At 46.8% G+C, this 13,368-nt stretch overlaps 1 protein-coding gene across 4 annotated transcripts in view; it reads left to right on the forward strand.

Moving 5' to 3' along the window:
• The window catches only part of LOC128770416 (septin-7-like), a 28,500-nt gene that overhangs the window by 3,238 nt on the left and 11,894 nt on the right, over window positions 1-13,368 (forward strand). For 2 of the 4 annotated variants that reach the window (XM_053884837.1, XM_053884839.1), the window contains exons 2-3: window positions 131-230; window positions 11,885-11,991. In XM_053884837.1, the coding sequence (XP_053740812.1) occupies window positions 131-230; window positions 11,885-11,991 (207 nt within the window). The remainder of the gene's footprint in view (window positions 1-130; window positions 231-11,884; window positions 11,992-13,368) is intronic. The other 2 variants (XM_053884838.1, XM_053884841.1) reach the window with 1 other exon arrangement.

Raw genomic sequence — 13,368 nt, forward strand, 5'->3', positions numbered from 1 at the left:
AATGTGTGTGAAGCTCTCACAACAAATATCACGGTAGCACTTGGTCGCCGCAGACCAGAGGTCAGCGCAGCTTTCTCGGGCTGCAGTTTTGTATTTGCCGCTCAAAGCTAATCACTGTGTTTTCTCTCAGCAGCGTAACCTGGAGGGCTATGTTGGATTCGCGAACCTACCCAACCAAGTGTATCGGAAGTCTGTGAAAAGAGGATTTGAATTCACCCTGATGGTCGTCGGTAAGTGCTCTTTCATGTCATGTGTGCTACATAGGAAGGACTAGTGCTACATGTGGACCTGCAGGATTGTGTTATCATTTCATGCGAGTTATGTCACCCCTGACATGCGTGATTCAGTCTACGTGTGCAGTCGCGAACTATAAAAGCGTAATTTTGGTGTCAACTTCTGCCTGAGAATGTAGTTTTGCTCGGTGCTACAGCTTCATGTTGCTGGTGTCAGCAAGTGACGTCATTGGTAGATCATCATAAGTCTGTCCGACGTATCTCTGGAGAAACCTGACAGCTGAGACCCCCCTGGTGCTATACAGTGCTTTATGGCAGGAAAACCTATGCAGAAAGTGAAAGTGGGGCTTATTGAGTTGCATAATCTTTTTTATGTTTAATTTTTTTAGACAACTGGTCATATCGATAGCACTAAAAGAGTAAATGTTAACGGCAGGTAATCCCTCATGTGTGGGGCCCGAAGTAACCAGACACCAGTGCTATCTAATATTTTGGAACGTCATCATTACAGCAGACCTGTGGCCAAAACGTCTGCTCTGTGAGTGACATAGCTCCAGTGATTATGAGCAGAATAATGACATCTACTACAGCTAAGACTGTTGCTCCACAACACACAAGGGCTGAGTTCTTCATATTCGGTGGTGAACACAGATCAACGCCAAAGAGTTTCTGATGTTAAGGTTTCCTGTTTACTAAACAGCCACCATGAAATAGTTCCTCATCAGGGACAAAAGAAAGCGGAGGCTTTGGAGGAGAACCAGAGGTCCACAATCAAGTAGATCCAGTTCCCGGCAGGCCTCGCAGATGGGGCCCCTCGGCCTCCTTTCTCCGATAATCTGGGCTCTTGCCTCACATACCCCTGCTCATCCAAATTTCAGGCTTATCACGAGGCATCGATGTTCACTGCCACATCCCTGCAGAGAGAGAGGAAGATTAAACTGTCAGAGAAACAGTCCGGTGAGTTTGAATCATCATCCAACAGTTGGTAGTTAAAAAAACCAAACTCAGGCTATCGTCAGGAGTGCAAGTTATTGAATTAAAGCATAACCTCCATAACTCCAAAAGCGGAAACCAACAAAATACACAATGCATTATTCTGCTCGGCATGTGGGCTTCAAGGATCCCAGCAAGGTTTTCTGCTGGAGAGTGTTGCACTCCTAACTAGGTGCACCCCAGTCCAGGGTGTTTGGGGGATCATTATGGTTCTCCTAAAATACCTCAGCAGCAGCTTCCTTGTGAAATGAAAGCAGCCCAGGATAAGCCTCTGTCGTCGGCAAACGCTACTCGCATATTCCTGCCGGAATAGAAAGACTGATTTTGACTGGTTCATGTCGGGACTGCGAGACCTCGACTACGGAATTTCTATAGAGTAAGTGGAGCGCAGCAGCTGCCAGAGAGAGAGTCGGCTGTTTAAATAAACAACATCAAGAGCAATGATTGGACTCTTGAGGTTCCACTGAGGTCTAGTAAATTTGTGGCTTTTGTATTTAGCGGAAAACAAAGTCACCACAGTGTTTGAGGCTCATGTGAGAGGGAGATGATGGCGTGTCATTAAAGTAGGAAAGGCTCCATCATCATCTTCTTGAGGTTAAAAACGTTGCTCTGAATGAAGTCTGCTGTTTCATGAAGTGCTTCTCCGCCTGGAGTGAGTCCAGCGCAGGACTGAAGGCTCCAGAGAATCCAGAGTTGATGTTGGATGAGGATTCTGGCATCTGAAATGCAAACTGAAGGGGAATCATGAAACAGGAAATCTCAAGCTGAAGTTGTGATCATCTAAACAGACTGAGGTGAAGCTTGGTGAAACGTGGACCGCGTGGCCCGTTGCCGACATGTAAAGAGCGGAGGAGAACGGAAATACCAGTGTGAGGACGGGAAAGAAGAGCTGATTATGTTGGCTTTGAGAAGCAGCCAATCGGGCCCACAAGCAGAACTGTGGAGGCTGCTGAGCTTGGCATGTTGGTGCAGTGTGAAAGCTGGGCTCGGCTCAGAGGCCCAGCTTTGTTCCTTCAGTCGTTCTCGAGGCCACACATGGTCAAGGGTGAAGAGACTCGAGCCGAAGCTCCTAGGTAACTTGATCAGATTCCAAAATCTCAGAACCTTTTACTGTTATATAAGTTTCTTGGAGTTTTGATCTGATCCTCAATTCATGTGATGTTGTCTCCGTGTATAGAGCCCAGGAAAATCCTGCTCAACTTGTGTGTGTGGTAACTGCAATCCTAAAAAATAGGCCGTCAAAAAAAGCTGCTGAGGTAAAGAAGCCTGGACGTCCCTCTCTCCAGAAACATCCTGGGGCCTCCTCCGGGCTGTCTGGAACACCTAAGATGTACTGGAGACATTTTGATGGCTTTTTTGGGAATTACTTGGACTGTGGGAGGAAACCAGAGTGCCCAGAGGAAGCCCACACGCTTTAACCTTTAATCTGGATTGAGATGTTTGATTCCCATTTACTTCCATATTAGTCACGTCTGGCCTCGATTAATGAGATGAATGAAATGTGGTGTGTGAGCGTGTTAGATGTGTCCTGAGTGGAGGCCAGATGAAGATAAGGCAGCTGAAATATGAGCCCTAATACGTCTGTTGGCGCGGCAGCTGAGATTAACAGATTGTAATGGTATTCATCTGCAGTCGGCCGCCTGTGGAAAACATAATGAAACGTTTGCTGCACTTCATATCCTTACTGAAGATGACATTTTGATAGTTGCAGGAGCTGGAAAGACTTTTCATGTGGAAAGAAGTTGTCAAAATTGTAGGAAATTGAAGTCGTGCTGGCATTTGGGAAATCCCCTCTGTGTGCCGTCATGTCACTCCAGACACTCAGAGCAACATTCCTGTATTTTATTGCTGATGTCGACCACTTGACGCAGCATTACACACCTGAGTGTGTCTGTATTCTTTCGCTAATCTGTGTGTCTACTTCTCCTTTCGGTCTTGCAGCTCAAGTCATTGAAGGAGGTAGCTTTACTGCTTTGGCGTGGTGAGCACTCCCCAGCCTCTGTGAAGAAGGTTGCAAGCAACTCTGGGAAATCAGTGTCTGAGATTCTATTTTAGATTACAGAAGTGATGTCACTCTTCTTATCTTTTTTTGTCCTTTCTGTCTCAGTCATCTTAAACATTTATGGTATTCAGGACGTGTGTTGAGCAGCTTTAGTCTGTTGCGTCACGTGTGCTCTGGTGTTGAGTTTGAATGCTTTGTTTCAGAAGAATCTGTGTTATCTTAGCTAACCACTAACTTGCTCAGTAGCATGGCCATAAAACCAAGAGTTGAAACTAAAAACTCACTGCTCCCAAGGAAACTGACGTTGAAATATAGAGACTTGGTCTCTATATTTACTCTCCATGATCAATCCACAAGAGGTGTCTGATGACGGATGGTCATCAAGTGAGTGGGCTTGACCCCATTATTCAAGTGCTGATGTTGTGGTGAGCAGTGTTGGGGGCCCTTGAGTCTGGTGCCTTGGGTCGCTCTGCCATCTGCTCATTGGTGATCTCAACCACTGACTTGATCATGGACCTGGATTTCCCGGGCCACTGTAGTGACCTGACAATGTCAACCTGGTCTTGGTCACATGGGGATAAGACGCGGATAAAACAGTCACAATAACTAGACTAGTGGCTTTATCCTACACAAAACAATCCTCTAAATACTGAGTGTACAAGAGTTGGGATTAGAATAATCCTCTCATAATCTCGTTTACATTTTTATAGTCCCATTATTGTCTCAAGCTGACATTGCACTTGCTTTGCCTTTGAAGTTATAGCCAAGCAGCAGAGGGTGGAGCCAGTCCTCTGAACATTTACCTGCTGTAGAGATGTCAAGACTCGTTTGATCCATGTTGTTGTGTTGTCCAACAACTGAGTCTTGCAAATCCACCCATCTGTTTGTTGTGAATGGTCTCGTAATAAGAACTGCTCTAGAGACTTGCTGCAAGAGAGGTGGGGTCTGTTATGATCCCTGTTGTGATCCCTTTTCAACTTTTTCAAGTGGTTCTCCTGTGTGTTTGATTTCTTTTGAGAAGTGTGTATGTTGTTGAGAGATCAGGCCACTGGAGTGACTTGAGAGGTCCGTTCCAAACTAGCCGCATTGGTTCATGAGTCTTTATGTGGAGGTGTTATTCACGTGAATCAACTGGTGCATCAGTGTGGGAGCAGGGGCTGGGGTGTGTTTGGAGCATCTGGGGAGCGGCGTCATTGCATGGCAGATGGTGTGTTTTGGGTGGAGATGCATTGAACTGTCACAGTTATCGGTCATCATCCTGGATGACAAGTAGTTTGGTTGCGAGATCCCCTTTGCTTTGTGACATTAAAGTCCCTTCTACTGGGATTGTGCCTATGCGGATCTCGCCTGAAAGAAAATAAGGGAAATGGTTTGTGTTCCTGGTGGTTTGTGAGATTCATATGCTCTTTTCATAATGTTAAAGTACTGCTAACCTGCTAGCATGTTGTGCACTTTCTGTGGTGACCTACTTTTGAGCCGCCTTGACAAACGCTGTATTTGACGTCAAATTACAGCAAACAATTACGGGAGACCCCAATTCGCGTTTGGTGTGAGCCTACCATTGAAGAGCAAGATGACCTTCGCCTGAAGACGCCTTGCTCCTTTTTTGGAACATGCATGAGGGAGGAGCTGTAGCAAAACGTTACAACGTTAAAACTGACTTAAGCGCAGACCGGAATATCAGAGGGATTGATGGCCAGTGCATCATCAACCTTGACGTGCATTGTTGCCAGATGACGGTGGTGTGTCGACCAGGCATGGGTGCAACAGGACTCTGTCGCTCCCTGATTAAGAATGTCACCTGCTAGACCAGTGTTTTTCCCTTCGGCCATTCCTGAACTTTCTCCTCATCCACTCCAAATCCCTCTCTGTTTTCCCAGCCATTCTGCCTCTCCGAGGGGGAAAAGCCTGCTTCCTTCCTCTTTGTCCAGCTGGCCCGTTCAATAGAGCTCCTGGAGAGACTTGTGAGATCCACTGCCAGTGAGTCGGTCAGAGCAGCCGGTCGACTCGTGAGACAGGCGAAGAGAGGAAGCCATGTCAGCTTCATGCTGCTGCTTCTCTTCCCCCCCGGAGCAACATCAGCCACCTCGTTTGACCCCAAAAGCAAGTTGGGACTTAAGTGCTCATGAAAGCAGATGAACAGGTTTAAATCATTTCATTTACGACTCAGACGAACCAAAGGTGGAAGTAGTGAAACCAACGGAACAAAATGTCAACCTCAATTGTTGTTCAGAGGATCAGAGTTGCGCTCAGAACTAATGACGTTGTTTAACAGCTCCTCTTTTGACCAAAATGTTGCACCATAGTTTGTGTTATTGGGACTTCAGGCTTTAGAGCGCTGTGTTAGGGTGACTGTTTTTTAGCCATGATCATACCCGCAGCCATCCCTGGAATCATGTGACCCAAGATGCCTGTAATATATAGCTTCATAGCTCGACAATCTTTAGTGACTAGTACAGTGTGTTTCAGATCATTTCTCGATTTTAGGAAATGTGGGAAGTTCTGCCGTGTCAGTAAAGTTTAAGGTGGAATGCTAATTTCTGAGAAAACGCTGTGCAGCACCACTCAGGCCTCAACATTTCTGATCATCTAGTAAGACTGTAAGTCGTCCTTCTTGCTGTCTGTGGTTCTGTTCTCTTCAAATGCATGTTTAGGTTTTCAACTGTGTGTGTTTGTGTTGGGCTTACAAGCACGTAGGCAGATAAGACTGTCTGACAAGCTTAGGTTTGACTCGCTTGCCTACTGACCTCGCTGGAAGTAGTGAGTGAAGAGGAGGGCTTTGCTCCACTTAATCTACCATCTTACACACACACACACACACACACACACTCCTTTTCCCCCTTAATTCCACTTACAGGTCTGGTGCTGACGCATGACAACTAGTGCTGTAGGTGGTGGTTAGTCAATCAAACTCTATTCAGAAGCACACATGCAGGTATCAATGCACTGCTGATGAAGAGAAACCTCTTCCCTGTGGCATTTCTGACCCTAGTAAATGGTATTCACAGAACCCTGCTGGAGAGTTGGACAACTGGACCAACACTTGAGTTTACAGCACTCACCAGAAACAATTACAAGTTTTCCGGCCGGTCTCGCTGAAGCTCTGTCGTAATTTCAAGCGTTTCCAGCAACACCTGTGCTTCACATGCACCTGTGTTCTGCCTGTTCCGACAAGTCCAAGTGTCTCCCGTGCTGGTTGCTCAGAAAGGAGCCGCTGAATCACCCAAATCTTCCGTAGCTGATCCAGAAACTTGATAGTTTACAAGGAGTCTGAAACCATGTATATCACTGCACTAAGTAAGAAGGATGGACTGGAACTCGGACGTGATAATGTTTCTTATGGTGTTTGAAGATATATGCAACTTTGTGCTCATGGTGGTCCAGAGCCAGCCATATTCGAACACACACTCATCGTAATGCGTTCGGCATGTCGGATGTATCGACCCCCCGCCCCTCCATGTGGCACTCGTCTGCTAGACTAGACGTCATTTTCTCGGTTGAAGAGGAAAGTACTACTGAGTTTGTGTCCTAACTGCCTGCTTGTTTTGCTTTTTGGCAGTTTATTTAAGCTCAATACGATCCAGGACTGCTGTGGCTTGGTCAAACCCCATTTCATGGCACACCCACTGGTGTTCTCGGTGCCCTGAGGGAAGGACTCCAGACATAGGAACCCAAACAATCTCATTTCAACCGTTATTCGCAGCTACTAGTGTTCCTTGTCTGCAGCCCAAAGCTGGTGTCTTGACCATTACCCACTAACTCACTCTGGATGGACTCTGACTTTCTGTTTGCATTGGTCGCGTGAGTTTCTCCGAGTAGCTGGTCCTTCCTCCGTTCTTACATAAGAGACACAAAGTCCTGAGATACAGCTGAACATCCATGTTCTGGCAGGAGCTCGTCGTTGTTAACATGAAAAACCATGGAGCTGTTTATAAAGCTTCTCCTGAAGACTCCTGGCGGCCTGGGGCAGAGCACTTAGCCGTGGTGGTGTGTATGGGCGTTGTCGGGCTCATGCACATGTGCATGTTCTTGCATGCTCAGTCACAGCACTGCAGGCGAGTCTCATTTCTCTCTGCTCCCATCCTCTCTATTTTCAGATACACATGCCTGCAGTGACTGGGCACGTGCCGATTCTGTCAGATTAAGTCTGAAGCTCAGCGGACCGCGGCAGGACCTCATTTTTTTTCTGGCGTAGAAAAGTGGGCTGTGTCCCCTCCGGGCGCCGGCCGTGGACCACCACAGTCCAACAAAGTGCTGACGTGGGTGAAGCGGGAGGCCGTCTAGTCTGCTGGAAATGCAGATCGTTATCTCTCCCCAAAGAGTAGTGACCTTTCACCCCTGTGCAAGTCCAGTTCCATTTGTCTTAAACAATGGAGGATTATCGTCCACAGCAGCCAGGTGCTGAACAAACTTGTGCAGCTTCCACGTCCCCTCTCCAGCTGTGTCGCCTCACACCGTCAGACCTCACGCTGGTCTACTGTGTTTCGGGTGTACATGCATGTAATCGTGAGGAACGTAACTTTTGGGCCTGTCAGGATGTGAAGGGGCCAGCTGCTGCCCCGGGCCACAAGCAGGACAGACTAAAGTGGAATGTCAGGAATCTCATGGGAAACCCGCACTGACCATTTGTATGTTTGTTTTCTCCTTTTCCGCCGTCCAGCTGAGTTTAGCTCTGTCAACACGCTCATTTTTTAAAAGTGCCCCGTTTCGTTCCCAACCCAGAGACATTTTTTCCTCAACCTCTGTGTTCACATCAGTCCAGCTGCCTCGCGCTGTTGATGTTTAAAGACAGTGTCTGTCATGAATGTTGAAGCTCAACAGGTGATATAATAATGTGCTGTTTTCTCTATTGGAGTTGATGGTTTCATGGAGGTCTCATTGTCTAAGTCAGTGGTTCCCAAAGTGGTCTCCAAGGCGGGTGCTGCTTGTTGACAGAGGGCTCATGACAGGTTTGGCTGAAAAATGAAACATGAATGAAACAATTCATAACATTTTGTGCCGAAGTACTGTGGCCTCCTGACCCTAGAAATTGCCCCCTGTACAGTACGTTAATCTAGTATGAGAACCAAGATTTGGTCACTATTTTCTGAAAATTATTTGTAATTTTGCTGCATGATTAATCCTCATAATTCAGGGAAATGTATCGGGGGGGTTTTCGGAATGGCAAAAATTTAAATCCAATTTCACGAAGCCATTTTGATCGGCTAAAGTGTGGTTTGGGGAAAAACGGTTTGGGAACTAGTGGTCTCAGGTTAGTAACCAGGTGAGACGTCGGTCAAATGTCTGCCATTACCTGTGGTACGGCTGTGTCACAGAGAGTTCAGGCAGAGGAGCAAACCCTCAGCATAAACTCACGCACTGATGTTGTTTAAACATCAGGTTCCCAACACTCAAGATCCCAGGGAAACATCACATTAGTGGTTTGAGAAGAACCAAACAACTTTGGGGGAAAAAGGTGGTGAGGAGAGGAGAAAGACGATCTGCTGCTCTGAACCACCTGCCTTTGAGAAGTGGTGTAGAGCAACAGTGGGCCACACAGAGGAATGTCTCCCAAAGGGATGGGAAATCCTGAGCGGGACCCTCAGGCTGAGCAACAGGTCGGGCCGGGTATTAGGTTTAAACCCAGGTCAGGTTCTCTCCCTAAAGCTGTGCAAGAGACAACAATAGAGAATAGAGAGAATAGAGAAAGCCATTTCTCTCTGGCACTGTAGTCACATATTTTAGCTGCATTTCCACACGATGGCTGACATTCCTTAATGTAATGCTCAAAAGAGACCACAAGATCCTTCTGGTTTGGAAAATGATGTGCAACTTTTGACGGAATAAACCTTTTTATTACCTCCCACTCATAAATCAGTGTGTGAAGGGAGGTGGATCCCAAAAATCCCTGGCTAAATGCGCACAAGCTCCAAAACCTGTTCCAGTGGCTACATATATTTACAGAGACAAAAGGCTCTGACAGAGGGGCCACCAAGGTTCAGTGACAGCAATAACTTATCCCCCCCACCCCTCTCCAACGACCTCTCCCCCAGGGGAGGTCCGTCCCAATTAGCCTCCCTCTTTCAGCTTTAATTAAATATTGGTTCCACATGTCAAGAGGAAGCTCAGTGGCAGGTCTCTGTAAATAGACTAATGAGCTGTGTGGTTGGAAGGCCGAGTCCCCCCTGCTCACTCTTCCTCGTCCTCTCTCCATCAGCTGCTGCTCCTGTGAGTCCAACTCCTCCTAATTTTAGTTAGTCATCTTCTCCACATTGTAAGAGTGTGCTCTTGCTGCAAGTACAATTTACAGTGACGCAAAACCGGTGCTGACCCAGTTAGCTCGCAGAACTCTGTCACGTGCTTGTCAACTTAAATTACTGCCACGTTTCCCTCAAAATCATATTTGATGCTCCAAGTCCTTCTGGTTCAGACTTTCACCATCTGAAGAAGGGTCTTTCCCTGCCATCTTCACCTGTCGCCAGCATCCTCCAGTGCAGACTGTATGTCCTCCTTCATCATGAACCTCTTTGGTTGTCTTCCTCTCCATCTCCAAATTTTACATCATATAGGTGGTCGTCCTTGTCATGTGAAGCTGCTGCTCTGACGTCACAGTGGTCTCCCCCTGCTGCACTCTCTTCTTCACCTCCTTCATCTCTGCACATCAATCTGAAGATTTAACCCAAATTCAACCGGCAAACTTTTAACAGTTCACCAGCAGCTGAACCTCAGTAGCGCCAGCCTTTATCAGTGTTAGTAGAAATGACAAATCTGAGTGACTTAAAAGTGACTGTCCAGATGCTCATATTGATGTTTTCCAATCGGGACCTATTGAGTTTGCTGTTAGTAGCTTGCCATAAGTTGGTGTTGTGTGTGCATGGAGGTCGAGTCAAAGTTACCGTTAGCCACCACATTTCCCCCTTCATGTTCCCTCGCCTTGACTTGTCAGTGATAAAGCCTTTTTGAGTTGCAGCCGTTGAGTAAAATGAGCTCAACTTCCTTCTGACCAGCTCATTACTGGGTCACGTTTAATCTCCATTTCCTGTTGTTTGTTCTGTTGAGTGGCCATCAGAAGTAACGGGAAGCTTCCACATGCCAGAGCTAACAGAAGGAGCCGACCGCTTGTCAGTTGTTGCAGCAAATATTGATTGTATCCAAATAGAGAGTAAAGAAAAGGCACATGCCGCTCATCAAGGCTTCATTTGTGAGTGCGACAGTGTGTGTGCGCTTGACCTGTGACCCTCAACTGTCCGTCGAACGTGTGAACAGCCTGTCTGTCCGCGAAGGCAGCATGAGCTCTCCCAGGGACAGACTAACTAAGCAAACGCAGAGCGAGGGCAGCCGAGGGTTAAGATGAGGCAGAGTGGAATCCACCCAGGCTTCACACCGGGTCAGCTATTCCAGGTCAACTATTTCACACACTGACTTCTGGGAACCCATATGGCTGTTGGCCTTTTCACAGGTCGATCATCAAATTGTCTACATTTATAAGAGAATGATATTTGTAATCTGTAGTTTTTGCCTCTATGGAATTTATCATACTGAGTGCGACACGGATATACTGCCAAGCTGCCAAGTGTTCATTTAGCACTTGACTTTTAATTGATAACAGGATTGTTTTTGTCAGTGGCAACCTATTTTTTTATCCTTTTTATTTTTTCCCCATTGTATAGGGAACACAATACTTGAGGTTTTCCTTGTATTTTTGAGGTGTAATCTATATTAATGAGAAATACAAAACTCTCTTCTTTCTATACTACTGACTTAACAGAAGAGATGCTCAGTCATCTGCCAGTTGAATTCATTTTCCCATTTTTGAAGGTTTCCTGGTGAATCAGCCTGTTGAAAACTACAGCTTAAACGCTGTAGTGTTCATGAGTCACAACATCAATAGTAGTTGATGTGTGTAATTCAGCCTTTAATTTTGGGCCAACCATTTCAAGCCCTCGCCGGCCTCAAACTGATTTGGCTGGCCTGATTCAGCCCCCAGGCCTTGCATTGAACATCTGTCATATAAATGAAGACAAACTTGCCACTTATTAACAATAGGTCAGAGGGTAAAATGGAGGATGGCAAAGCAGTTTGGTTGTTGGTAAAACAAAAACGTAACATTCAGTTCAGCGTGTGCAGTTGAGGTTGTGGCCAAATCAAATCGTGACACAAGACTGTCAACGGCTGTTCTTGTAATCTAACAGGATCATTGGATATCAGCTTTTGTTTGACACGCCCTCCTCTTTGTTGTGTACTGAACGTGGCTCCAATATGTGGGTCTGCCACCACACACACTTCAAAGCCAGCACCAAGAGTGACGGTTCCTTCTGACCAAGATTCTGCTGGGGCAAGCATTCAGTCCTGCCTTCTACTTAACACTCGTGCACGAGCCAGAAGCCCAGCCATTCATCTGTGTGTTTGTTGTCATCGAGTAAACGGTGCGTTTGTGCGACCGCATTGTGTTGACACAGATGATGGAATTCTGGGACATGGAAGACACAGGCGATGGTGGCAGGATGTGGAGAAGGAAAGTGAATGAAGCAGGAAGCAGAGGGGAAATGTTTTATTCAGCCTGAGCGCTTGCTGGCAGATGCACCCCTGACCTCCCCCCACGATTGTGAATCATCGTCGTGCTGTTCGGAATGTCTGCCGGCCAGAAGTGTGACTGCAGCTTTGTGCTTGTCCTCAGGTGAATCCGGTCTTGGTAAATCCACACTCATAAACTCTCTGTTCCTGACCGACCTGTACTCCAAGGACTACCCTGGACCCTCCCAGCGCATCAAGAAGACAGTGCAGGTGAGCTTGTGCTGCGCAATGAACTTCTCTGAGAATATGGGTCTTACATGGGATATGGGTGGAGGGGTGGATTGTGAGTGATGCTTGGTCTGATTTTCTGGGAAACACATTTCAGGTTTAAGTAAAGACGTGAAGTAGAGCTGGCCTCTAATTACGGGCCAGGTAGTGGAGAACCGATCCTGGCAGTCCCTCCTCAGCTTGTTCTCCCTGGTGATTTGATCCCGCTCATTCCCTGAAGAGTAATGCCGTGATGCCTTTTTTTCATCACGTTCTTGCTCACCTGCTTCGAGTCTCTCATCTTCTGGTAACAAGTGTGAGACTGGTGGTAACTTGTCAAGGCATCTCACATTGTTTGTGGCTGTGGGAAATTCCTTCTCTTGCCAAGTTGCGTATGCAGTAAACGGGCCTCAGGAATTTAATATCGGCTTGAAATCACTCCACGTATCTCTCGGGTTTCAAAGCCTTGTTAGTTGGACCGATCCCCATCATTGCCGAGGATGAAAGTGCACAGCAGAAGGAGCGAGAAAAAAGGATCATGGAAAAAGTGGGACAAAGCTGCTGTGGAGCGGCGAGGCCACAGGGTCTGGACTTGTCCTTTTATGGTTATGACAAATGTAGGAAGGGGGGGAACTCCATCCCAGCCTGTCGGGGGAGGAACTGTTTTGGGCAGCGGAGGTTTAACAGGAAGAATGAGAGATGGAGGGTGAAGAAGGGATGCAGGAGTGGGAGGATAAACATGGGAGTGATGGCTGAGGCTGCATGGGAAAGCCAAAGAGCTCTGGGGAACCGAGGGGAAGTCCAGCAGCACAGCTTTCTTTGTAGACTCACGCTCAGTTAACACACATCTTTTATGAAGAATTTAACTTTGGGCAGTGGTCATTTGCCCTCATGACTGTTTGTTTCAACATGTCTGACACAACTGTCTGTGTCTGATGTCCTCACTCTCTCTGGGTGTTGGTTCAATGATTGTCTTCAGCCACAAGGCAGCAAATGCTCAAATCCCATGCTGTGGTTGCAAAACCAAGGCAGACCACACAATAGACTGCTGACACCAGGTGTGGAAGTGCTGCTTCAAGGTGAACAGCTGATGGGCGTCCTCCTTCAGATATGCTACTAATGTGGAGAGTGTTTCGCCTGGTGAGGCTGAACTAGAAGGAATCCTGCATGTGAAGACAGTTCTATATATGCCGTCAAACGTCGTCCAGTCGTGTTGCAGCGGCATCGCGATGCGTTTTAAAATCCTCATGATTTCGGGTGAGTCGTTCTAACTGTGATGAACTGCAGTCTGCAGTTTCAGTGAAACGTATCAGCCAGACTACTCACAAGACACATCCAAGTCATTCTGGCTTCTTTGATCAGAAAATACATTAAAGAACC

The sequence above is a fragment of the Synchiropus splendidus genome, chromosome 14, assembly GCF_027744825.2.
Source record: "Synchiropus splendidus isolate RoL2022-P1 chromosome 14, RoL_Sspl_1.0, whole genome shotgun sequence".
NCBI classification, from domain to species: domain Eukaryota; kingdom Metazoa; phylum Chordata; class Actinopteri; order Syngnathiformes; family Callionymidae; genus Synchiropus; species Synchiropus splendidus.